This window comes from Notamacropus eugenii, chromosome 3, assembly GCF_028372415.1.
Source record: "Notamacropus eugenii isolate mMacEug1 chromosome 3, mMacEug1.pri_v2, whole genome shotgun sequence".
Classification (NCBI taxonomy): Eukaryota; Metazoa; Chordata; class Mammalia; order Diprotodontia; family Macropodidae; genus Notamacropus; species Notamacropus eugenii.
Window position 1 is genome coordinate 398,472,909 of NC_092874.1, and position 26,415 is coordinate 398,499,323.

The 26,415-nt window shown below is 38.0% G+C and overlaps 1 protein-coding gene across 3 annotated transcripts in view; it reads right to left on the reverse strand.

Moving 5' to 3' along the window:
- Nucleotides 1-17,447, reverse strand: part of LOC140497246 (acyl-coenzyme A synthetase ACSM1, mitochondrial-like) — a 53,866-nt gene extending 36,419 nt beyond the window's left edge. Inside the window, exons 1-4 of one of the 3 annotated variants that reach the window (XM_072597968.1) lie at nt 17,355-17,447; nt 5,850-6,118; nt 3,590-3,800; nt 231-438 (exon numbers count right to left, since the gene is read on the reverse strand). In XM_072597968.1, the coding sequence (XP_072454069.1) occupies nt 231-438; nt 3,590-3,800; nt 5,850-6,050 (620 nt within the window). In that variant the 5' untranslated portion in view covers nt 6,051-6,118; nt 17,355-17,447. Of the gene's footprint in view, nt 1-230; nt 439-3,589; nt 3,801-5,849; nt 6,119-10,071; nt 10,200-17,354 lie in introns of those variants that run through there. The other 2 variants (XM_072597969.1, XM_072597967.1) reach the window with 2 other exon arrangements.
- Nucleotides 17,448-26,415: the final 8,968 nt, after the last annotated feature.

Sequence of the window (26,415 nt, forward strand, 5' to 3'; positions counted from 1 at the left end):
AATTAAACATTTTTTTCTTCTTTTGCAAAGAATCTTCAAAATATTCAATGCAGTAACTAGCAATCCTAGGGCACTTGAGGGCAAGCAGGAAAAAATGAACTTTTTAAGACAAATTCAGGTGGTAAGGGAAGATTCTTTCAATGACACCATACTGATTCTTAGTGCTTGGGACAAGACCTTCAAGTTTCCCAGAGCTCCCAAGATCACGGTTAGAAGAGTCACAGACTCACTTAAGCAGCGTCTTAAAGTCTAGCCACCCATCACGGCTATTGTTGGATACCAGAAGCTTGGATTTTAGCTGAGGACAGTCAGATGCCACAGAGTCCACTGCCGGAGCCATGGTTTCATTGGTCACAATGCATTTGGCCTTTGATGACTGCAGCCGGTAGAGGATATCTCTGGCTGTCAAATGGATTGTTCCAGGTAGGTAGACAAGTCCTGAGAAAAATAAACGTAGAATTTTTAGCTCTGGAAGCACCCTTAGCTAATCCTCTCATTTTCTAGTAGACCCAGAGGAGGGAAATGAGTAACCCAATTCACTCAATGAGTTTGTGACAGAGGAGAGGTGGATAAAAAAGCAGAGTTTAGGTCATCTCTGACATTTGTGAAACCATGTGACCTCTTCTCTAAGTCTTTATTTTCGCATCTGCAAAATGGGGATAAGAATGCTTGTAGCAGCTACCTCACAAGATCCTTTGTGAGTTTCCACTGAGATAATGCATGTAAAGTGCCATATACATATCAGGTATTATTAATCCAGGTCTATTCAGTGTAACCCAGCACACTTTCCCCTAAGTTTGTCATGTCCTAATTCCCGCAGGCCATGCTTCCTGTTTGAAAGTTCATAGATAATGGTTGTAGACACCAGATAAAAGTCGCAGCTTGCTTGGTAGCAGGTGCCTCAGGCTTCTGTGATCTTCTGGACTCATTTTCAGCTTCCTATTCAGAGCATGCAGAACAGTGCTTGGCATAGAGCAGGGATAAAATGCTTAATAAAATGCTCGTTGATTGAGTGATTGATCATGTCCTGTTTTATAAAACAGGAACATTTTGAAAGCAAAACTCAAAAGACATAACCTATGAGAGGTAGGGAGTCATAATGAAAAGAATACTGGATTTGAAGTCTGAAGCCCTGGGTTTAAATCTTGACTGTATCCCTTACTTCCTGTGTGTCTTTGGACAAGTCACCTCACATCCCTAGGTCTCAGTTTCCTCATTTTTTAAAGGAGGGAGCTTAATTAAAACAGTTCATTTCAACCCTAAATCCTATGATTCAATGATCCAAGATGTCCACTGAATGCTATAAGGCTCAGAAAATCAAGAAATCACAGTGATTTGGAGCAGTCAAGAAGTACTTCTCAGAGGAGGTAAGCCATGAGTCAGGCACTGAAACATGAATTGGATTCTGATAGGCATCAAAGGGGATGAACTGGACATGTTTAAGGGATAATGAGGAGACCAATCTGTTTGGAGAAAAAGAGCATGCAGGAGATTGTAAGAGATAAATTTGGAAAGGTAGATTGAGATCAGTCATGAAGAATATTAATGCTAGGCTAGAGAGTTTGAGGTTTGAAATTTGGAGTCAAAGTCCGGTTCAAATCCTGATTTGTCACATACTGTGTGAACTTGGTCAAATCATTTCACTTCTCTCTGCTCTGGTTTCTTCATAATTAATAATTTGTTGTTATTCAGTTGCGTCTGACTCTTCATGACCCTATTTGATGTTTTCTTGGCAAAGATGCTGGAGTGGTTTGCCATTTTCTTCTTCAGCTCATTTTACAGATGGGGAACAGAGGAAAACAGGGTGAAGTGACTTGCCCAAGGTCACACAGCTAGTAAGTGTCTGAGGCTGGATTAGAATTCAGGAGGATGAGTCTTCCAGACTCCAGGCCCAGCATTCTATCCACTGCACTACCTAGATGCCCAGGTGATGGTGTTAAGCATTTTCCAATTACTACCTTATCCTCATAACAGTCCTATGCCAAGTACCATTCTTCCTGTCTTATAGATGATCATGGCATAGTGGATAGAGTGCCAGGCCTGGAGTCAGGAAGACATGAGTTCAAATATGGCCTTAGACACTTAAGTGTGTGATTCTGGGCAAGTCACTTAATCTCTGTTTGCATTAGTATCTATAAAATGGAAATAATACAAACATCTACTTCCAAGGATCAAATGAGGTAATAGTTGGAAAGTTTTTAACATCATTGCCTAGCACATAGTAAGTATTATATAAATGCTAGCTATTATATAGATTTGAACTAAGAAAGAGGAGTCTTCCTGAACCCAGATCTGGCACTCTATCTATTGTGCCTTGCCTGAGTATAAATCACTCTCTAGACATGTATTAGCCGTGTGACCTTGGTCAAGTCATGTAACCCTGCTTACCTCAGTTTCCTCATTTACAAAAATGAGCTGGAGAAGGAAATGGCAGTCACTCCAGTATCTTTGCCAAGAAAACCCTACATGAGGTCATGAAGAGTTAGACATGACTGAACAGTAACAATAACTTGTACAGAGCTTTGTCACCCCTGAGCCCATGAAAGAGAGTGAGCTTCTGATGTAGAATTCTAGCCACCACTGCTTTGACTCCTTAGATGGCTTTAACCTCTTGACTTTTATTTCCAGTTGCTCATTCAGGGAAGCTAGCATTTCTGACATGCCTTTCTTTCTAGATACTTTTCTCATGTTACTTTTTAAATAACTTTAATTGGGCAGAATGGTGTTCAAGTTTGTAATTGGGTGTCAGTGGTTTTCTCAAGTCGCTTCTGCCATGATGGTGTTTGATGCCTACATTTAGGGGTATTCCTCTCCTCCCCAGCTTTTATTGTGATAATATATATATTTTCATGCTTTCTGTTAAATACTGTGGCACAATGCATTCATTCATGATGGCTATAGCTGATTCTAGCTTTTAAAAATTAGTCTCCTTGAGGTAAAAGAGTCAGAATATATAATGATCTCTCTCTTTCTGTTTGTCTCTGTCTTTCTCTTTCATTTTGGACATGGCCAATATGAAATTTGTTTTGCTGGACTAACAACATTTGTTTGTAACAAAGTTTTTGTTTTTCTTTTACTCTGGTGGGGAGGTGAAAAGGAGAGTAGGTAGATTTTTGTTGATTGAAAAAATTTTAAAAATGACTCTTCTTTGGTATAGAATATTGGTTTATTGGTTGGATCCATGTTGTCAAAGTCTAAAGGAAGTTTTTTTTCTCCTTTGTTATTCTTGGGTTAGCATGTCCATTTGAAAAAATCATTTGAGTCTTCAGGGCATTTTTGATGATCCCTTTCTTTATTAGGTATAATTTCTGAAATATGTATTAAGACAAAATTTTCAATGACTTGAGGTTTTTTGTTTTTTTGTTTTTTACTTTTCTCTCATCATATTTTAGGAACTACTCAATTTTGTATCTTATTTCCCCTCATTTAGGTTAAGGTTTATATTTTTAAAAAATGACTTTCCTACAGTGATTGGCAATACATTGTTGGATGAGGTGGGGCTGAGGGTGCCTGTGACAAAGAGCATCATGAAACCCTTGCCCATTAACTGGTGAAACTTGTTTCTTGGGGACTAAGCTTGATCACTGACCTGCCCGCATACAGCCCACTGTCACCAGCCACAAGTCAGGAATCCGGGGCAGGATCAGACACAGTCGGTCTCCCTGCTGCAGGCCGCAGGTTTCTGTCAAAACATTGGCTACCTGACGGGTCAGGTTACCCAATTCCTGGAAGTTCCATTTCACTTCATCCCCTTTGTCATTCACCCACCACAGGGCAGGGAGTGGGCCTCTTTTGCCCTCCTGTGATCAAAACCACATGGTTAAAACAGATATTTACAGACCCAGATGCCCATTGCATCTTACTTGGTCTGTTGCAATAACTTTCCAATTGGTTTCCTTGCTTCCAATCTAGACTATTCAGTTGCCAAAGTGATGCTCCTAAAGCATATATAGGTCTGACCATGTCATTCCCTTGCTCAAAAATGCCAATGTCTCCCTATTACTTCCAGGATAAAATATTAAGTCTTTTGGTATTCCAAGCAGTTTATAGCCTGGCTTCTTCCTACCTTTCCAATCTTCTTATACATTTTTTCTCTGTATTTGCTATAATCCAACTATGCTGTTCTTGATATGTGATACCCCTTTTCCTGTCTCTGTGCTTTTGTCTTGACAATAACTCATGCTTATAATGCCCTCTTTTTCTCCTCACCTCTGCCTCTTAGTTTCCTTGGCTTTCTTCCGGTCCCCGCACAATCTCACCTTTTTTTTCTTGCAGCTGTTTGTGCCCTCTCTTCCGAGGTAACTTCCCATCTATTCTATTAGAATTTTATTTAGAATTTTTGAATCAATAGTCATTTATTATATTGGTTTTTAGCTTTCTTTCATTGGTTTAGCCATCCCTGGTTTAGATATTACAGCTATATTTTTCTCACAAATGGATTTTTCTAGAATAATTTATTTCTAAAATTAATGACTCATTTGTATAATATTGTTATTAATTTTTCTTTAAAAGTTTTAGAGAATGCTCTTGCAAATTCAACTAGGTAGTACTGTGGACAGAACATTGGGCCTGGAGTCAGGAAGACCTGAGTTAAAATCTGGCCTCAGATACTTACTAGCTGTGGGACCCTGGGCTTAACCTCTGTCTGCCTCAGGTTCCTTGTCTATAAAATGGGAATCATAATAGCGTCTACCTCCCATGATTATTGTGAGGATTAAATGAAATAATTACTGGAAAGTGCTTAGCACAGTGCCTGGCATATAGTAGGCATTATATAAATACTAGCTATTATTATTATCATACAGTTATTATTGTTATTAACTCTTTATATTTCTTCAGTGTTCCTTGTTATTGACTTGGGAATATGAATTCCATGAAGGCAGAGACTGTTTTTCCTGTTTTCTCTGTGTTTCCACCCTTGAGTACTATGTTTTATTATTCAGTTGTGTCTAACTCTTCATGACCCCATTTGCAGTTTTCTTGCAGAGATACTGGGGTGGTGGTCCATTTCCTTCTCCAGTTCATTTTACAGATGTGAAAACTGAGGCAAACAGGGTGACACAGCTAAGACCGGTTCTGAGCCCAGGGAGATGAGTTTTCCTGACTTTAGACTTGCCTCTCTATTCATTGTGCCACAAATGCTTAGTACGTGGTAAATGCTTAGTACGTGGTAAATGCTTAGCAAATGATTTTTGATTGATTGAAAGAACAATCAATTTATTAAGTTTATTGGCTTTAAAAAGTAAAGACCTTTAATAATAAAATATTTTGTAGACCAGGAAAAATGTTAGAACATTGACCTTCAATCTGTGAAAAATTGTCTACTTCTGTCCTCTGCATTTTTTGCATTAGACTGGTGGTCCCTGGTAGGCTGCTACCCTGCCTGTCCTGTTTGTTCAGTACAATCAATATCTGTTGTTGTTGTTCAGTTGTTCAGTTGCATCCAATACTACCATCAGTACCTAGTAGATGCTTAATGGAATGGATGGAAAAAAGCACATAGTGAATGCCAATTAGACTTACCTTTACAGAACACAGTGGGCATATGAAAGAAAACTTAGATCCCAACTGCATCTCTACAGACCTGTCTTGGTTCAACCCCCCTATCCGTGGATAGACTTAGGAAGTCTATATTAGTCTTAGGACACAAGGCTGTGGCCAGAGAATTTCTAGGCATATAGCAATTTCTTAGGCATCAAACTCCCATTTACCACCAAATTGGACACAGTATTCCTAGGCCAGAAGCTAGGGTTTATCTTTCTATAGGTGAATGGTAAGGACTAAGCTCAGTCTGATTTCCCTTTAGCTCAAATTTCTTCCCTTCACTCCCCAGAGAAGTTCCCCATTACCTTCTCCATACGTTCCCAGTGATCCATCACATCACTGGCAAAATTAAATTCTTTGGGAATTTCATAGTCTCCCCACTGTGGTATCTCTGTCCTTGAGTAAGGCTGGGCGAGGAGGTTCCTGGGATGAGGGCAAAGGGGCCTGTGGGTTGGCCAGGAAACCCAAAGGCCTCGGAGCACCTGGGATCTCATCAGCAACTGCATGACCAGGAGGACTCCAGATATAAGGATTCAAGGAAAATGCTCACTCCTTGAGAATACGGCCACTTTATCTGCCACAGAAGGAAACAGCCATCAGGTTAATTATTTCTTAGAAATATAGCAATACTGGTTCCAGCATCAGTGAATCTGAGCTACTCATACTATGTCTTTCATTGTCCCACTTAAAAGCAAAAGGAGGAAGGTGGGACCCTATCCTGGTCACTACCCAGAGTCAGATCCAGCTCTATGAGGGGCCGGGGCTAGAGCCACAAGATGAACTGATACAGACAATACCTGTTAGGAAAGGAAATTTTCTCAATGGCACATACACACTTGCTGAGGATGAGAGGCTGACACTGGGCTCAGAAAAGGACTGGGGGACTCTAGGGTTTTATAAATAGGAGTAAGGAAGTGTTGGGAGATAGGGATAAGTATTGGAAACAAGCTCCACAGCTGGCTGAGAGGGGGTGGGATGTGTGATCAACCAACTGGAAGATCTGGGACCTTCCAGCTGGTTGATCACACATCCCCTTCCCCCTCTCTTTCAGATCCAAAGCTTGGGTCCCTACTTTGGAGATAACCAACTTATGCTATCTCTTGACATTTGGACAAATCACTCTATTCTTCATCTATCTTAGACAAACCAATAATAGTTGTCCATCTTTTCAAGGCCTCTAGAGGGAGTCCAATAAGTTCCTTTAGAAACCCTTCCTAGTACCAAGATGATCTTTGCTTCAGACTGACCTTATCCTCTATGTGACAGTTCAAGGGAAAGTCACAAGAGATCCAATATAAATTTCACTAACTTCCCAATTTTTTTAAGGTAGATTGGGAGAATTTGAGTTTAGGAAACAGCATGGGACACTGTTAACAGTATTTTGGTTTCTTAGGGTGGCAGATGGAATCTCAGATTGCTGAAGGAATCCCCAAAGGCTCTATGTATCCTTTGTAGTCTGTGCCCTTCCTACATTTCATTGATCCTGGTCTAAATACCCCCAATTAATGAGCATCTTATTTATGGTTGCTATTGTGAATTATGATCATTTGTTAGCTCAGGCCACATAGAATGACTTTCTGAGAACTACCGTTTAATAAAAATAACAGTTGGATTATGGCACCAGAGAAGAACATAGTACATACACTTGTACTTATTTAGTCATTTAGGGTTAGAACTGAAGTTTTAGACATAGGACCAGTGTGTGCCAGATGTAGGACCTGAACCTAGTTCTTTCTGAATTTTGAGGGCAACTTCCTATCTGGAACACCCCGTTGCTTCTTACATATAAGTATGAGCACTTTATCCCCATGTACAACCTTGGAGACCTCAAAAGGATATCAGTTTATAAAACTACAATCATACTGCTAGTTAATCAATGTTCTGTTAGCTTCCTACACATAGTAACAGTATAACCTTCTGCTGAAGATTTCAAAATTTTGACTGTAATTTATACATCTGTTGTCAACTTTAATCGTTTGTATGAAATTAGTTGTTTTCCTCCATTCCAACCATCTGTGCCTCTTATAAAGAGAAAATGTGTTGGGGTTTTGTCAGGTAAGTCTTAATTTGCCAGATAGAATTCCAGATTCTGTCAATACTTTAATCAACACATGTTTGTAATAGATGTACAGGGCCCTCATTAATGATAGGATGAAATATAAATTAATGGGCTTTTCATTTAAGGCTCACCCCATCTAACTCTCATTTACTTTCCCAGTATTATTTTATACTGTTTCTCAATTTCAACTTTATTAATCTCTCCTTTGGTTTTCAGAATTTCTAATTTGGTATTTAATTGGAGATCTTTACTTTGTTCTTTTTCTAGCTTTTTAAATTGAATACCCAATTCATTGATCTCTTTTTTCTCTCCTTTATTCATGTAAGCATTTAGAGATAAAAAGTTTCCCTTAAGAACCACTTTCACTGCATCCCATAAGTTTTGTTGTTTCATTATTGTTATTGTCTTGTAGAAATTATTGATTGTTTCTATGATTTGTTGTTTGACCCATTCATTATTTAGGATTAGATTATTTCATTCCCAATTAATTTTTAATCTGTCTTTTCACGGTCTTTATTATATGTAATTTTTGTTACATCATGATCTGAAAATTACATGTAATTTTATTGCATCGTGACCATGCATTTAATATTTCTGCTTTTCTGCATTGGAATGTGAGGTTTTATGCCCTAATACATGGTCAATTTATGTGTAGGTGCCATGTGCCACCGAGAAAAAGGTATATTCCTTTCTATCTCCATTCAGTTTTCTCCAGAGGTCAAACATATCTAACTTTTCTAAAATTCTATTCATTATCTTAACTTCTTTCTTGTTTATTCTGTGGTTAGATTTATCTAGTTCTGAGAGATGGAGCTTGAGGTCTCCCACTAATAGTTTTGTTATCTATTTCTTCCTATAACTCCCTTAACTTCCCCTCTAAGAATTTGGATCCTATACAACTTGGTGCATATATGTTTGGCAATGTTATTACTTCATTGTCTGTGGTATCTTTTAGCAGGAAGTAGTTTCCTTTCTTATGTCTTTTAATTAGATCTATTTTTGCTTTTGCTTTGTCTGAGATCACGATTGCTATCCCTTCTTTTTTTTTTTTTTACTTCAGCAGAAGCATAACATATTCCTCTCCAGCCTTTTACCTTTACTCTGTGTGTATCCCTCTGTTTCAACAGAGGGTTTGTAAACAACATATTTTTGGATTATGGTTGCTAATCCACTCTTCTATTCACTTCCATTTTATGGGACAGTTCATCCCATTTACATTTACAGTTATGATTACTATCTGTGTCTTCTTCTTCATCCTATTTTCCTCCTCCCCCCATTTATGCTTTTCTTGATCCTTTCTCCCTTTTTCTCCTCACTAGAGTTTTGCTTTTGACCGCTGCCTCCCTCAATCTGCCCTCCCTTCTATCAGTCCCTTCTTTTTCTTGCCCTTTACCCTTACCACTTTTTTCCTCTCTTTTATCTACCCCTCTCTTTTCTTTCCCCTTTCCCCTCTTACTTCATATAGGGTAAGTTAGATTTCTATACCTAAATGATTATATTATTCCATCTTTGAGATGAGTAATAATAATGTTTATAATAATGTTCAAATAATGCTTATCTTCCTCCCTTCTTTTCCTCTACTGTAATAGGTTTTTGTCCCTTTTCATATGATACATTTTATCCTTGTTTATCTCCTCCTTTCTTCTCCTCCCAGTGTAATACTTTTTTATCACTTAATTTGATTTTTTATCATCCCATCAAAATCATCTTACACCTATGCCTTCTGTCTACATATACCCCTTTTAAATGCCATAATCACAATACAGTTCTCAACAGTTACATGTGTCATCTTCCCTTTTAGGAATGTAAAGTTTACCCCTATTAATAACATATTGTTGTGTTTTCCTTTCTTGTCTACCATTTTATACCTCTCCTGAGTCTTTTATTTGATAAACAAATTTTCTATTGATATCTGGTCTTTTCCTTAGGAAGATTTGGAAATCCCCTATTTTCTAGAATGTTCATCACCTCCCCTGAAAGATTATGCTTTTTCAGTGGGTAGTTGATCCATGGTTGTAATCTAAACTCCTTTGCTTTATGAAACATGGTATTCCATGCCCTCCAATTTTTTAATGTAGAAGCTACAAGGTCCTGCATAATCCTGACTGTGCTTCCATGATATTTAAGTTGTTTCTTTCTGGCTGTTTGCACATGTAACATTGGGGGAGGTGGGTTGGACCAGATGTTCTCTAAGATCCCTCTAAATCTATTAGCAGAACCACAAGCAGGAACATATCTGTTTCAGCCTATACATCATAAACTTTGGTTGATTCAAATGCCCTTTCTTATAACAATCTCATTTATTCCCCATTCTCCCTGTGCAAGAAAGAGTTAGCCTTGCTTAGTGGTCTCTCTTGATGGTAGGACAAAAAATGGGGATATTGGTGTTAGGTTGCTCCTCTACTCCCAATTTGCTGATAATGCCCACCTGGCTGTCTCACTTACAAAGATCATAAAGAAAAAAATACCTTTGGTCAATAGTAGAGAATATCTCAAAGGATTCCAAGAGGTTCCTAAAAAACCCAGGAGAGCAATGGTAGATGGGTCAGTGAAGGCTTATCAACTGATAAGATTCTGTGGAAATTCTTCGCAAATGGAACTTTTATTTGATAAAGAAAAGGTGGGGAAAAGGACAGGAGAACTGGCTCACATATTGCTAGTTAACTATTAAATAGAAAGGAGTATCAAAGTACAAAAAGTCAAAGAAAACCTAGGTTAAAAAAATTATCCATTACAAGGATAGGGTGCAGATGCAACAGAACAGTATAATTGATTCTCACAGTTCAACCTGATTTCCCTGCATGTTTTTGTTCTTCTTCCCCTCTGGTTTCCTTTTAGGCCAAAGTCACATCATAGACCTAAAACTGCAAAGGATTTCAGGGCAGATCCAAACTCCTCATTTTATGTTTGAGAAGATTAGGGCCCTGAGAGATTAAAATGGTTGGCCCAGTTGAAATGTGTAAGAGAGGGGATTTGAACCCACATCCTTTGGCTCCAATGCCATTATTACTTTTCCCCCGTTGCCTCCCTAACTTACTACATGAGGTATCAGTAAAGCACTCTTACAACCTTTGAAATCTCTCTACATGCATTCATAAGTCCATCTCCAGAAAGAGTTGGTTGACTCTTTACCATATGAATGAAGAGGCATTTGCATTTTGGCATATAAGACATTCTTCTTAGCCAGGCATTGTGCAATTTGGGACTGGACTGGGAAGGGTTACATTGGCCACAGGAAGCTTTTCATTGGAAATGGAGAGACTGAATCAAAAGAGTTGAGAAGCACTAAGAGAAAAGCCACAGGGAGAAGGCTAGCTTCAGCAGTTATCCTTTGCTTTAGAAGAAAAAAGAAACCTTGGTTGCCTGTTACTGGAAAGTGACTATCCTTCATGCATAATTGATATCATATTCCTTGCCTACTTAGTGGGTAGAGGAGGACCCTGAAGGAGGATGAAAATTTGGAACTCAAAATAAAAAAAGAAAAATTTTTGTATAGTTAAATACATATAGAGACCATAAATCTGAGGGACACAGACATCCTTAGATTGTCCTAAAATAGATTTAAGCCTGGTTGTCCTTGTATCATACAGTCAGAAGTTTCCTTCTGGCTCCATGATTATGTAACTGCTAGCTGTAAGGGAATAAACAATATGAATTTAGCTTGTTTGCCTGTTTTAACCAAACCTTCAGGTCGACAATATGGTGCCATGACAGTCAGATAGACCTGATGGACCAGGAGAGAACAGCTTCCCACTTGGTCAATGCCGAAGACTCAGGTGCCTCAGGATTCATTTTTCCTGGAGTCTTAACCTGGACGGGAATGGGTAAGTTCCTCTATTCTCAACTTCTGAATGACAACAAATAGTTTGATTGAAGTCCACAAATTCCCTTTAAGCTAGTTTTGGGGTGGGGACCAATTCATGTTAAATTGCTTTGCAATACTTAGGTCTCTTTCGATGATCAATCTTAGGAAAATTAGTATGCCACTAGTGTCAGTCAACTAAAGATAGTCCAAATTATTTTGACCATGATGTTAATTTGAAGATTTATGAACCAGAAATGTAAAACGCCAGAATGTACTTAATTTCTAGTGATATATTTAAGGAAAATTTGTTATAGTGACAAGGCTAAATTAATTGGATATTCCCTTTTTAACTTATAGAAACTAAAACTCCTCTCCTTTACAAATACTTTTTTGACAAAGGAACTTTCTGATATCTAGGAATTCTGTAATAACTAGGAATTTAGTTTTGTTATAATACTGTGTGAATTTGCATTACTTTACACACATACTACATACATACTTAACATAGCTTGATGAATTCCAGTTTTAAAGCTTTAATTTTACTTTAAGGAGGAAGAAAGAGATATCTATCATTTTGAAGGTTTCCAACTAGTTTTCTTCATAAAAGTTTATTGAACTGGGGCAGAGCCAAGATGGTGGAGTAGAAGGATGGATCTGCTCTAGCTCTACTCCCATAACCCATAAAATACATGTAAAAATGGCTCTAAACAAATTCTGCCACAATAGGAGCTACAAAATGAAAGAGTGAAAGAGATTTCCAGCCCAAGGCAGCCTGGAAGGCCAACAGGAAAGGTCTATCCCACTGGGCTCAGAGCAGAATTTAGCCCAGTCTTGGCCAAGTGGCTCAGCTTGGAAAGGACTGGAGTAGGCTTTAGGGCATGGAATCACAGGCAGCACTTGTGGTCCCCAGATTTCTTAACTCACAAATGCCAAAGACAGCTTCAAAAGTCAGTGTGAAAGCTCTTTCACCCGGGTGAGAAAGGAGCAGGGTCTAGTGCTAACCTTGGCCCAGGGCAGAGAGGGTCACTGCAGCAAAATCCTCTTTTGGAGCCCTCGGCCTAAAGACCCTGGGGGAATCAAGTGGCTGATCTGAATCTCTGCCCTGAGTGGCAGCCTTGGTGTGAGGAATAGTACTGGCCTGGTGGAGCTGGAGGCAGTTGTGAAGAGGGTACTCCACAGACCAGAGAGCAGGCCAAGAAAGGAGTAAACTCCTCTCCTTTGATTGTGCCACCTTCGAGGAACTGAGAACATACAGGTCCCTAGAGTATGCCCTCAACTTAACAAAGGACTCAAAAGTCAAGCAACCGGCAAGGAAAATGCTCTAGAAAGGGAAAAAAATAAGACTATAGAAAGTTACTTTCTTGGTGAACAGGTATTTTCTTCCATCCTTTTGGATGAGGAAGAACAAAGTATACCACCAGAGGAAGACATAAAAGTCAAGGTTTCTACAACCAAAACCTCCAAAACAAATATGCAATGGTCTCAGGCCATGGAAAAGCTCAAAAAGGATTTTAAGAATCAAGTAAGAGATCTGGAGGAAAAATTGGGAAGAGAAATGAAAGTGATGCAAGAAAATCATGAAAAGTGAGTCAACAGCTTGCTAAAGGAGACCCCCAAAAATGCTGAAGAAAATAACACCTTTAAAAATAGGCTAACTCAATTGGCAAAAGAGGTCCAAAAAGCCAGTAAGGAGAAGAATGCTTTAAAAAGCAGAATTAACCAAATGGAAAAGGAGGTTCCCTGAAGAAAATAGTTCTTTACTATAGAATTGGATCGCAGATAGAAACATGTAAGGGGTTTGGAACTCTTGGGTTATCAGGGTCATGGTGTCCTCAGGAGAAATCTCTTGGGATGTCATGTCCTTGCATGACTTATGTAATGGACCATCCTTACACAATAACTGACCTTCACAATTATCTTGAGCAAAAGCAACAACAGCCAAGCACGTAAGCTCAGCATACAGTGTATATGAGCTTCTTGCATGCATGGAAGTAGGATGCCTATATATACTCTGAGCTAGCTGAGAATAAATGTAGTGCATACCATCTTTGCTCCCACCTCATTCATTCATGCCTGGAAGAAAGATCTCATACAGGCATAGATTTTTGAGGGACTCAACAGAAACAGACCATTTTCTTTTGTGTTATGTTTTGTTTTGTTTTATGGTTTCTCCCACTTATTTTAATTTCTTCTATGCAGCATGCATTTAATAGAAATGTACATGTAGAACCTATATAAGATTGTACGCCTTCTCAGGGAAGGAGTGGGGAGGGAGGGGGGGATAAGAGGGAGAGAGTGGAAAAAAAGTCTAAGATATATGGAAGCAATTGTCGAACAGTGAAAAAAAAACCCAAAATAATTCAATTAAAAAAAGAAAATTGTTCTTTAAAAATTAGAATGGAGGAAATGGAAGCTAATGACTTTATGAGAAACCAAGAAATTACAAAACAAAACCAAAAGAATGAAAAAATGGAAGATAATGTGAAATATCTCATTGGAAAAAACAACTGACCTGGAAAATAGATCCAGGAGAGACCATTTAAAAATTTTGGGACTACCTGAAAGCCATGATCTAAAAAAGAGCCTAGACATCATCTTTCATGAAATTATCAAGGAAAACTGCCCTGAGATTCTAGAACCAGAGGGGAAAATAAACATTGAAAGAATCCACTGATCACCTCCTGAAAGAGATCTGAAAAGAGAAACTCCTAGTAATATTGCAGCCAAATTCCAGAGTTCCCAGGTCAGAGAAAATTCTTTAAGCAGCCAGAAAGAAACAATTCAAGTACTGTGAAAATACAATCAGGATAACACAAGATCTAGCAGCTCCTACATTAAGTGACTGAAGGGCTTGGAATATGATATTCCAGAAGTCAAAGGAACTAGGATTGAAACCAAGAATCACCTACCCATCAAAACTGAGTATAATACTTTAGGGGAAAAAATGGTCATTCAATGAAATAGAGGACTTTCAAGCATTTTTGATGAAAAGACCAGAGCTGAATAGAAAATTTGACTTTGAAACACAAGAGTCAAGAAAAGCATGAAAAGGTAAACAGGAAAGTAAAATCATAAAGGACTTACTAAAGTTGAATTGTTTACATCCTACGTGGAAAGATAATATTAGTAACTCTTGAGACTTTTCTCAGTATTTGGGTAGTTGGAGGGATTGCATACATATAGGCAGAGGGCACAGGGTGAGTTGAATAGGAAGGAATGATATCTAAAAAATAAAATTAGGGGTGAGACAAGAACATATTTGGAGGAGAAAGGGAGAAATGGAATGGGGCAAATTATCGTTCATAAAAGAGGCAAGAAAATACCTTTTCAATGAAGGGGAAAGAGGGGAGGTGAGAGGGAAAAAGTGAAGCTTACTCTTTTCACATTTGGCTCAAGGAGGGAATAACATGCACACTCAATTTGATATTAAAATCTATCTTACACTACAGGAAAGTAGGGGGGCAGGGGATAATCAATTAAAAAAAGTTTAGCAAACATCAGAATAAATTTTGAACTGTTTTTAAAGAAGGGAAAATAACTTATAGAAGAAATGTTTTGAAAAATCTGTGCTTTTTAGGATTACTAAATTTTTGTTTGCAAGATAATTTATTGCTAAAGCAATGCAGAGTTATAAAGCTGAAGAGATCTTACTTTTTTAATCTGAATTTGTTGTCATTCCATGGCTTAAGCAAGAGTTAAAATTTGTATTTGAACTTGTCGTATGTAAAAGATTTAAATCCTGAAGTATTTCATTCTTCCAGAGTGAGTATAATTAAGGAAGAATAAACAAGTTTGTGAAACAAGGACATAAATCTATCAGTCTGTGAGGTTAGCCATTAACCTCTTTGCTTTGTTTAAAATGGAATGGAATTCCAGTACAGAGAGTTATGTTAGTAAAAAGCAATAACTTATGAGCTATCTTATGCTTAAAATGTAAAGGAAATCTGGATAATCAGAAGTGTAGAATCAGAAGAGTAGAATCAAGAGATTTGGAAGGACAAATAAAAGCCTGATTGAAAATAGGGGAGGCAGATAAGGTTTGGGAACAAATGGGCATTATTCAAAACCACCACCCCCTGCCCCATCTCTAGATGGTTGCTCAGGATACCTTTGTGTTAGTTTCAGGTGATTTAAGTATGTTTAGAGAATGTGAGGAAGTATTTTAAGAAGACAGAAAAATTATGTAACTTGATTTGATAATTTATAACTCAATCAAATTTGAAATGGCCCTATCTGAAGGATCCCAACCAATATTTATTTGCGATTTAAGACTTCATAGGACTACAATTTACTATTGTTTTAAGTTCTGATTACAGAAAGTTGTCTAAGTTATTACAAATCTAATTGCCATGTGCTGCAGGCTGAGAACTGCTAAAGGTGAATCCCGGGGATGGTATACACAGCTTAGGTAGGATCTTCGTAATTCTATTTCCCAATTGTGCTATCTCTTTCCTGAAGAGGAATGATTCCCCACCTGTCTACTCCTAAGCCCTGCTTTCAGCACCTAGTGACTGCATGACTGGTTGTTAGAAAATGACTCATTCCTGAAATCAACAGAGCTAATGAAATTCTTTCCTTCTGCTAAGATATATGACATTGTCTCTCTTTTTCTTTTATAACAAATTTCTATAATGAAAAAGTTCTGTAAGTATAATACTAAATCTATTAAATAATAGATGGAAATTGGAACATCTCTGAGTTACTATAAAGTGATATAAGGATGAATATTACAATTTTAACATATTCATGGCGAAATAAATAAATAAATATAACAGAGATAACATACTTTAAAGGAGGAAATGATTAGACAAAGTAAATATGACAAACAGATAAGGTGATAGATGTCTAATTAAAAAGGATGGCAAATTTTGAAAAAAGCAACAGGATCAGACTGATTCCTCTAAGAATTCTATACAGATGTATATGATTGGCTTCTAAAATTTATCATTTTTTGGTAATAACATCTCAAATTTGGATTTTTGCACAAAAATTGTATAAAATAGTGGTAAAAGTAAGTGAAATTATTTCTTCTATGTTAAAGTATCTGTCCAATAATTTTAAAAGGCTGATGAGTACATTTTATAGTTAGAACCTTCACATTTTAAGAGATTCTTATTCCAGGTACAGGATTTAGGTAAGAATAGAAACAGCAGATGATAAATCAAATGAAATTTTCTGCATTTCAAAAATGAGAACCAAATTTAAGTGATTATACTAATTTATAGTGTCAGAACCATCTGAACTTCTGAACCAGAAAGGCAAAACTCCCATTTTGAACTGTCCCAAAAGTAAAAACTATTGTCAAAAGAAAGGATGTTTAGGGATCAGATAACTACATGAGATACATGGGATTTATAAAGTGCTGTTTAAATTGGGTCACAAAGAACTTAATGTTAGTTAACATTTGTAATAATGACTGCATTTATTTGTATGGTTCATGTTTAAGTTTTTTTGTTTATCTTGCTGACATGTAAATCCCCTTTCCAAAAACCTGTCTTTTGTGAATCATCTAAGTTTAATCTGTACCTGACTTAATGTAAAAATGCAATTTTGTGAACTGTGAGAAAAACTTTATTGTATTGTTTGAACCTAGCCCTGTGTGACTGGAAAACTGAACCACTTCTCTGTGTCTTTAGCCATGTTAGCTATGTTGTACTGTTTCCTCTCAATTATCAAATCATGTGTTTTCCAGGAGCCCCTTTCAGGTCTGTCTGACTATATGGACTCTTGGATCCATCTATTGTCCCTGCTCCTCAGTGGGCATCTGAGCCCATAGGAGACCTTGCCCTCTGCTTTTGAAGGGGCCTTAAAAAGATGACATCAGATGTGGACAGCTTTCCTAAGAGTCTGAACCAGACCTACACGAAGAACAGCTCTCTCCCTACCTGAGTCCCTTGCATATCCAGGGCTGGTTAGTTATATCTTGAGTAGATTTATGCTCCTTACCTTGATCCCCCTTGCAGCTTGGTTCTTTTGCTTGTTTGCAATCACTCTGCAGTGGTTGTCCATCTCTTGGGATGCCCAGCCACAGGGAAAAAGTAACTCCTCCCATCTCCCCACTTACCCCATGAGGTAGATTCCATCTAACAAAGAAATTGACCTTATCTCTAGTGGCTCCTAAGTGGTTTGGAAAAAGTTGAATTCACTTAGATAAGGATTTTTAAGACTCCCCCCCCCCCCCCCCCCCCCACCCCGCACTGCTCCGGAGGAAGAGAGAAGTTTTCTATACCTTCTTTGGTCTACAGGTGAAACCTTTGGCTTGCCTTTGACCAAAAGGACGAAATGATAACATTTAATATCATTTTTGGACTTTTAATAAGGGTCACAGTCTGAACTAACCAACCAGATGCCTTTGCTTTGCTGTGGAAATGCCTGTTTTTGTGTCATAAACTTTAAAGACCTGTTCATGACTGGATGCCTACAACAAGAGTGGTGGAATTCTTATCTTGACATGTGGAGACAGAGAAAAACAGACATCCTGGGATCATAAATTCCAACTGACTCTACTTTGTTAATTGCCTTGTCTCACTGAATTTATAACTTATACAACTAAGAAAATTCCTTTCTCATGGTAAAGTATATTTAAGCCTGTATCAGTATCTTGTATCAGTTAGCCAAAAATTTCCTTCTGGCTCCATGATCATGTAACTGCTAGCTTTAAGGGAATAAACAGTATAAATTTAGCCTGTTTGCCTCTTTTAACCAAACTTTCAGGTTGACATTATATTTGGCAAAGAATTAAAAATAAAACATTCCCAGTAACTAGTCATCTAACCTTTAGTTTTTTAAAGGTTGACCTTTAACTAGGGAGAACCAACCACTCTCAAGTCAGCACATTCCATTTGGGGGCAGCTCTAATTATTCAAAAGTTCACAAGTTTTCCTTGCATCAAGGCCTAAATTTCTCTGTTTGCAGTTTGTGTTTGTAGTTCTGGCCTTTGAGGTCAAATAGAATGAATCTAATTCCCTTTCCACATGACTGCCTGTAATGGTAATTTGAATGAAGAGATCTTCCTCATCCATGAATAGGTCCATGTGACCTGCCTGGGTCACATGGAAGTCTGAATCACATGGAGCCTGTGGTGGGAGAAGTTTGCTCAATAGGTGGAGCAGAAAGTGAGTCAGAACAGTCAGAGTTGGACAAGAGAGAACAGGCAGCAACTAGTGTGAGTAGGAGAACTTGTTTGTGACTTTGTTTAAGGGAGATGGTTTGTGTGAATCCTAGAGGAATGGCTTGGGGTGGGGATACGTCCTGCATTGTTATTGTATATAGATTTCTTTGTTGCTGTCATGGATTTGGTTTTCTGGTGTTGGGATTCGTATCAGTAAGCACCCCAACATACGTAGGGGAGTCCACTATCGCTGGTTCTTAGATTTGCATTCATAAAAGGAAAGGCAACTTTTGAGGGGTTAACAGTATCATTTAATCAAGCACATATATCATTCACCTAGTTCAGGGGATAAAATCAGCATCCTAAACTTCAGAGAAAATAAAGAGAAATCTAAATCAACAGACAGCACTTCCAAACTGTCAGACATACAACACAGATTGACAGATTACTGTCTGGCAATACATACATAGTTATCAGAAAGGGAAGCACCAACATCTGGGTTTTCTAAGCCAGGGGACTCCTTAGCAGCTTCCCAGAGTCTAGTCTGGCCAAACAAAACACTTCTAGTCAGTAAATCCCAAAGTAAAACCCCACCCTCAGAGTATTTATACATTTTTTTATAGTCCGAGGGCATCGCAACCCTTGAGAACCACTGCCTCATTAGAAAGGTGTGGGCCTTCCTACAAATCTTCCCTAATCAAACTCCCCTTAATGAGCAGGCCCATTAATGGGTGAAGAAGATCTTCCCATTAAGAAGCCAAATTATATGAACAATAAGCAAAAATTCATTATCACTACAAGATTCAGCTTTCTGGTGTTTGAATAAATGTTTTGATTCTGTCTTCCACATAGAGAGTCTATTATATTTTGCAATTCAGAGGTATGCTGGCATATTCATAGCTGCTGTCAGGCTGTGAATATTGCATTGGCGCTACACCACCCTTCAGTTACTTGAAGAGGGCTTTCATATTTCCTCCCAAGTCTTCTCCACACCAACTGTCTCCATTTCCTTCAATCACCTTCAAGATTGACTTTAGTGTGAAACTGCCTTCACTAACCCTAAAAAAGTTCCCTCAGTGAATATTTTATTAATTTTATCACTGAGGGAGGCTCCTAGAATGACCCATACTTGGGGTCTCTAATTGTTTGCAAAGGATCTTTTTTAATTTCTTTTGTCCTAGAACACAATCTTACAGTCTTATTCTATCTTATTCTTAGCTAGTTGTCATAGAGGAAAACTGTTGATGAATCAATTCACTTGATTTTTCAGATCATATCCCAAGAGCATTTGCATTTTATGATACCTGAAGATAGTCAATTAACAAGCATTTATTAAGTGCCTACTATGTGCCAGACAAACAGTCTGGCACAGTGAATGCAAAGCTGGACCTAGAATCTGAAAGACTTCATGATATGGGCTTAGCCTGATTCAACCACATCCCCTCGTAGTTTAGGTTTAGACCAAATGAGATACTTCTAGGTCATTCAACATTTAACAAAAACACAATTACTTAGCTGTAATAGAAGATTCAAAAAGAACGTACATTGGGCTCACTTTGAATTGTTTCAACTGATTGCAGCTCTTGTCATGATGGAGAGGTTCTCTGAACTGTAAAATTGCATCTAATTCTTCTAAATGAGTTCTATACTATACCATACTCTATACCAAGGATGGAGAACCTGCAGCCTCGAGGCCACATGTGGCCCTTTAGGGCCTCAAGTGTAGCCCTTTGACTGAATCCAAACTTCACAGAACAAATCCCCACTCCTGCTCTATACTATAGGGTATATAAAGAATTGGTTAATGTGATTGATGATAGTTAAAATATTTTAGAGAATAGAGAGAGGGCTGCTGAAGTAGTAAAGGGCAAATATTGTTATGATTTTCCAAAAAGAGAGAGACCTCTTCAAGCTGGAGCACTTAACTTTGATTCTGGCACAGACTATACTACTAAAAGGGTGGTTTGTAAATATTTTAAGAAAGGCAGTTTTATAATGAGGAGCCAATACGGTTCATTAAAGACAGATGGCATGGGGTGTTCAGGGAGGACTAGCACCTCTGGTGTGAGGGCTTGCTGAGTGCCTTTCAGGGCTGCTTATCTACTTTTGATGTTCACCTGGCGCTCAACTCTCACCCCTTGCTGTAAGAAGCTGTAGCACACACAGTGACCACACCTGGGTAAAACCATTTTGGCACACAGGCTAAATCAGGTTAAGGGTAACCAACTCAAACCTGTGAGTGAGTTAGAGGGATGTCTATACCAACCATGTGAAGATTTTTCCCCAGTGGAATGGGCAGATGATATTAATTTAATCAAATGGCCATAAAGACAGCTGAAGCAGGTATTTTGAAACACTTAGAGCTTGGCCAGATATCAGAGACACCAAGGTTATTCACTTCGCCCTGGGTTATCACCAGTCATCCTGATTTTTATCAGCCATTGGGCTTTGATGGCTCTGTACTTTGTGAAACTCTGCCTCACTTAAATTTAATTCATGTTCATCAAGACATCACCCCATGATGCCATAGGTCTTCTTAAAAAATGAAGGACCACTAACAACTAGACTATAGGAGGCCTTCTCTGATCCCTTTTGAATCTGCCTTCCCTCTGTTGACTTTTTTCTTTTATCCTGTATATAGCTTGTGTGTACAAAGTTGTTTACATGTTGTCTCCCATATTATATTATGAGCTTCTGGAGAGCAGGGACTGTTTTTATTTTTGTTTTTTGTCTTTCATATTATCCTCAACATTTAGAGCAGTATCTAATACACAATAGGTGCTTAATACATGCTTATTGACTGACTGAAGATTAAACAGAAACAGGATGGGAAAAAATGACCTTTTATTTCTTTTATAGAATATTGTGAAGGTATGTGCAAACAAGGAGCCAGGGCAGCTTTCTCCAACTTGTATGTATCACTAGAGGCTTCTCCAGATTACCTATTTTTTATGAGATGTTTCATATTCTCTTCAATTTTGTCATTCTTTATATTTTGTTTTTATTATTTCTTGATCTCTTGTAACGTCTCTAGTTTACCTTTGTCCAGTTCTGATTTTCAAGGAGTCATTTTCTTCCTTAAGATTCTGGATCTCGTTTTCTAATTGGTTGACTTTCTTTTCATAATCTTCTTGTTTTTCTTGGATTGTTCATTTTAAGTTTTTCTTCAATCTCTCTCATATAAAGTCTTTTTAAAGTTCTTCTATGAATTCTTTTTGGGCAGGTGACCATTTGACATTACTCTTTGGTATCCTCCTCTAAAGACAAACCCCAGTCTTTTCTATTCCTATAGTAGCTCTTGATGTTTGGATTCTTTCTACTTTGCTTGTGAATTTTTTGGTAATAGTTTAGCTTTTGTAATCACCTTTATTCCTGGGGTATGGGGGATGGTGCCTCTGGCCTCAAATCCTCCAGTTCTTCCCTCTAACCTTGAACCCCAACCAATACCTCCAGCTTCCTGTAAGTGCCCTCAGTCACAGTTCCTGCTCCATTGCTTCTATACTCACCAGATATATGCTGGTTCTTTTTTTGTCCCCACTGAATCTTTGCAGCATGGCTGGATCTGGTATTTCTGGTCAGCAGAGGTTCCTTTGATCTTCCCCAGCTCAGACAACTCCCTTCACTGTCCCAGGGTAAACATTTCTGTGGTTGGGGCTGAGGCAACCTCCCAACCCAGCTAACCCCAGGGCTTCCCTGGGTTTAAACAGGCTAGCCTGGAGATGTTTGCTGTTCATAGAGATGAAAACTCTTCCTGGAATTTTTCTTCAGATCTTCTCTGATTATCCCAGAGAGACCCCTGTTCTGCCCCTACTCATTCATTTTCACTGCTCTATGTTCACCCTGAGGTACTGTTTTATTTCTTTTGTGGAGAAAAATCTTGAGATCTTGAAATTTTCTGACCTACTGTGCCATCTTCCCCAAATTCTCCAGTTTTTACATTTTAAAATAAAGTTTTATTTTATTTACAAAGTATAGTTTGAAGGCTGTACAAAAATATGCTCCTGTAGATTTGGTCCTTAGGCCATAGTCTTTTAACTCATTGTCAAGTCTGTTACATTGATTTACTTAAAACTGTTCATTTAATATCTAATAATTTCAGTGATTGAAGTCTAGAATTTCCCTATAATTCTTACTTTTTCATTATTTCCCTGAATATTTTAGATCTTTTGTTTCTCCAAATGAATTTTGTTACTATATTGTCCTGTTCAGAAAAGTATCCATAAACAGTTAACTGGGGGAAAAATCTTTGCAGCAAATTTCTCTGATAAAGAAGGAATCGTTCCAAATTTTTAAGAAATAGAGCTATTATGCAGCTAACAAACTGTGAAAAGATAGGAACAAGCAGTTTTCAAAGTAAGAAATCCAAACTATCAATAACTATTGGAAGAAATACTCCAAATAACCAATAACTAGAAAAATGAAAATGAAAACAACACTGAAGCTCCACCTCATACTCCTCAGACAGGCAAAGATGATAAAAAAAAAGAAAAATGACAAATATTGGAGAGACTGTAGGAAAAATGGACACATTGATGCACAGTTCATGGAGATGTGAATTAGTCCAGACATTTGGGAAAGCAATTTTGATCTATGCCCAAAATTTCTTTTAAAAAATTATATTTCTTTTGACCCCGAAATACCAGTATTAGGTTTATACTCCAAAGAGATAAAATAAAGAAGAAAAAGACTCATATATACAATAATATTTATAGCAGTTATTTTTGTAGTGGTAAAGAACTGGAAACTAAGGGGATTACAATTAACTGGGGACTGACTGAACAAGCACTTTATAAATATTATCTTGGGGGGGGGCAGAGCCAAGATGGCAGAGGAGAAAGACACATATACTCTAGCTCTTCCCCCACAGCCCATAAAATACCTGTAAAAAAATGACAGAAAAATTCTAGAGCAGCAGAAGCCACAAAATGACAGAGTGAAAGAGATTTCCAACCCAAGGTAGCCTGGAAAGCCAATAGGAAAGGTCTGTCACATAGTGGAGTGCAGCCCACAGAACCCAGCTCAGCTTTGGCCGCTGGGCACCAGCAGGAACAGGACTGGAACAGGCCTTGGAGGCAGAATCCCCAGCAGCAGTGGTGGTTCTCTGATCTCTCAATCCACAAATGCCAAAGAAAGCTTCAAAGGTCAGTGAGAAAGCTTTTTCATCTGGGAAAGGGAACAAGGTCTGGCTCTGCCAGCAGCAGCAACTGTGGCAGCAGCGTTACATTGTTGGAGCCCTCAGCCTAAAAAGCCCCTGGGAGAATTGAGCAGCTGACCTGAATCTCAGCCCTGAGCTGGTCCCTGGGGTGAGGATGAAGACCACTGGCAGAAATGGAGGTGATTGTGGAGAGGGAATACTATTACTTACCAATTCAGGGCAGAAAAGAAAAACAGACCAGTGTACAGGCCAGGAGAGGAGTAAACTCCTCTTCCTAGGATTGTGCCACCTTGGAGGAACTGAGAACTTACAAGTTCCCAGAGTATGCCCTCCTCTTGACAAAGGACTCAAAAGTCAAGTAACTGGTTGGGAAAATGTCCCAAAAAAGGGAAAAAAATAAGGCTATAGAAGGTTACTTTCTTGGTGATTTTCTTCCATTCTTTCAGATGAGGAAGAACAATGCATAATGTCAGAGGAAGTCAAGGCTTCTGCATCCAGTACCTCCAAAATAAATATGCAGTTGTCTCAGGCCATAGAAGAGCTTGAAAAGCCAGTCAACAGCTTGCTAAAGGTGACCCAAAAATGCTGAAGAAAATAACACCCTTTAAAATAGGCTAACTCAACTGGAAAAAAAGAGGTCCAAAAAGCCAATGAAGAGAAGAATGCTTTAAAAAGCAGAAATAACCAAATAGAAAAGGAGGTTCAAAAGCTCACTGAAGAAAACAGTTCTTTAAAAATGAGAGTGGAGCAAATGGAAGCTAATGACTTTATGAGAAACCAAGAAATTACAAAACAAAACCAAAAGAATGAAAAAATGGAAGATAATGTAAAATATCTCATTGGAAAAACAACTGACCTGGAAAAGAGATCCAGGAGATACAATTTAAAAATTATGGGACTACCTGAAAGCCATGATTGAAAAAGAGCTTAGACATCATCTTTCATGAAATTATCAAGGAAAATTGCCCTGATATTCTAGAACCAGAGGGCAAAATGAGTACTGAAAGAATCCACCAATCACCCCCTGAAAGAGATCTGAAAAGAAAACTCCTAGGAATATTGTAGCCAAATTAAAGACTTCCCATGCCAAGGAGAAAATATTGCAATCAGTCAGAAAGAAACAATTTGAGTATTGTGGAAATATAATCAAGATAACACAAGATCTAGCCACTTCTACATTAAGGGATTGAAGAGCTTGGAATAGGATACTTCAGAAGTCAAAGGAACTAGGATTAAAACCAAGAATCACCTACCCAGCAAAACTAAATATAATACTTCAGGGAAAAAATAGTAATTCGATGAAATAGAAGACTTTCAAGCATTTTTGATGAAAAGACCAGAGATGAATAGAAAATCTGACTTTCAAACAAGAATCAAGAGGCATGAAAAGATGAACAGGAAAGAGAAATCATGAAGGATTTTCCAAAGTTGAACTGTTTACATTCCTACATGGAAAGATAATATTAGTAACTCTTGAGACTTTTCTCAGTATTTGGGTAGTTGGAGATTTTATATACACACACACACACACACACACACACACACACATACATACATACATATATACATACATACATATATATATATATATATATATATATATATATATATATATATATATATATATATATATATATATATATATATATACAGAGAGCATAGGGTGAACTGAATAAGAAGGGATTATATCTAAAAAAATCAAATTAAGGGATTACAGATGAATATAGTGGGTGGAGAAAGGGAGAAATGGAATGGGGCAAATTATCTCTCATAAAACAGGCAATAAAAAACTTTTTCAATGGAGGAGAAAAGGGAGGAGGTGAGAGGGAAAAAGTGAAGCTTACTCTTTTCACAGTTGGCTTAAGGAGAGAATAACAGGCTCACTCAATTTGGTATGAAAATCTATCTTACATTACAGGAAAGTAGGGAGGCAGGGGCAAGTGGGGTGGGGGGATGATAGAAGGGAGGGCAAATGGGAGGAGGGAGTAATTAGAAATAAACACTTTTGGGGAGCACAACGTTAAAAGAGAGAATAGAATAAATTGGGAGCAGATGAAGGGAAATATAGTTAGTCTTACACAACATGAGTATTATGAAAGTCTTTTGCAAAACTACACATATATAGCCTATATTGAGCTGCTTGCCTTCTTAGTGGGGATGGGTGGGGAGGGAGGAAGCGAGATAAGTTGGAACTCAAAGTTTTAAGAACGAATGTTGAGAATTGTTTTTGCATACAACTGGGAAATAAGAAATACAGGTAGTGTGGTATAGAAATCAATCTTGCCCTACAGAAAAGGAGAAGATGAGCATAAGGGAAGGGAGGGGTATGATAGAAGGGAGGGCATATTGAGGGAAGGGGTAATCAGAATGCAAGGTGTTTATGGGGTGGGGGAGGGGAGAGATGGGGAGAAAATTTGGAACTCAACATTTTGTGAAAATGAATATTAAAAAGTAAAAATAAATTAATAAATATTAAAAAAAATAAATGCTATCTCATTTGCACTTCACAACAACACTTTGAAAGAGGTGCTATGACTATCCTCATTTTACAGTTGAGGAAACTGAGGTTAAGTGACTTGTCCCAGATCATACAACTAATTTCTGACTTCAGTTTTGAACTCAGGTCTTCTTGACTCCACACCTGGTACTCTATTACTCACCATGCCACCTACCTGCCATATGAATATAATGAAATACTAGTATGCCATAAAAATTATCAAAGAGATAGTTTTGGAGAAATC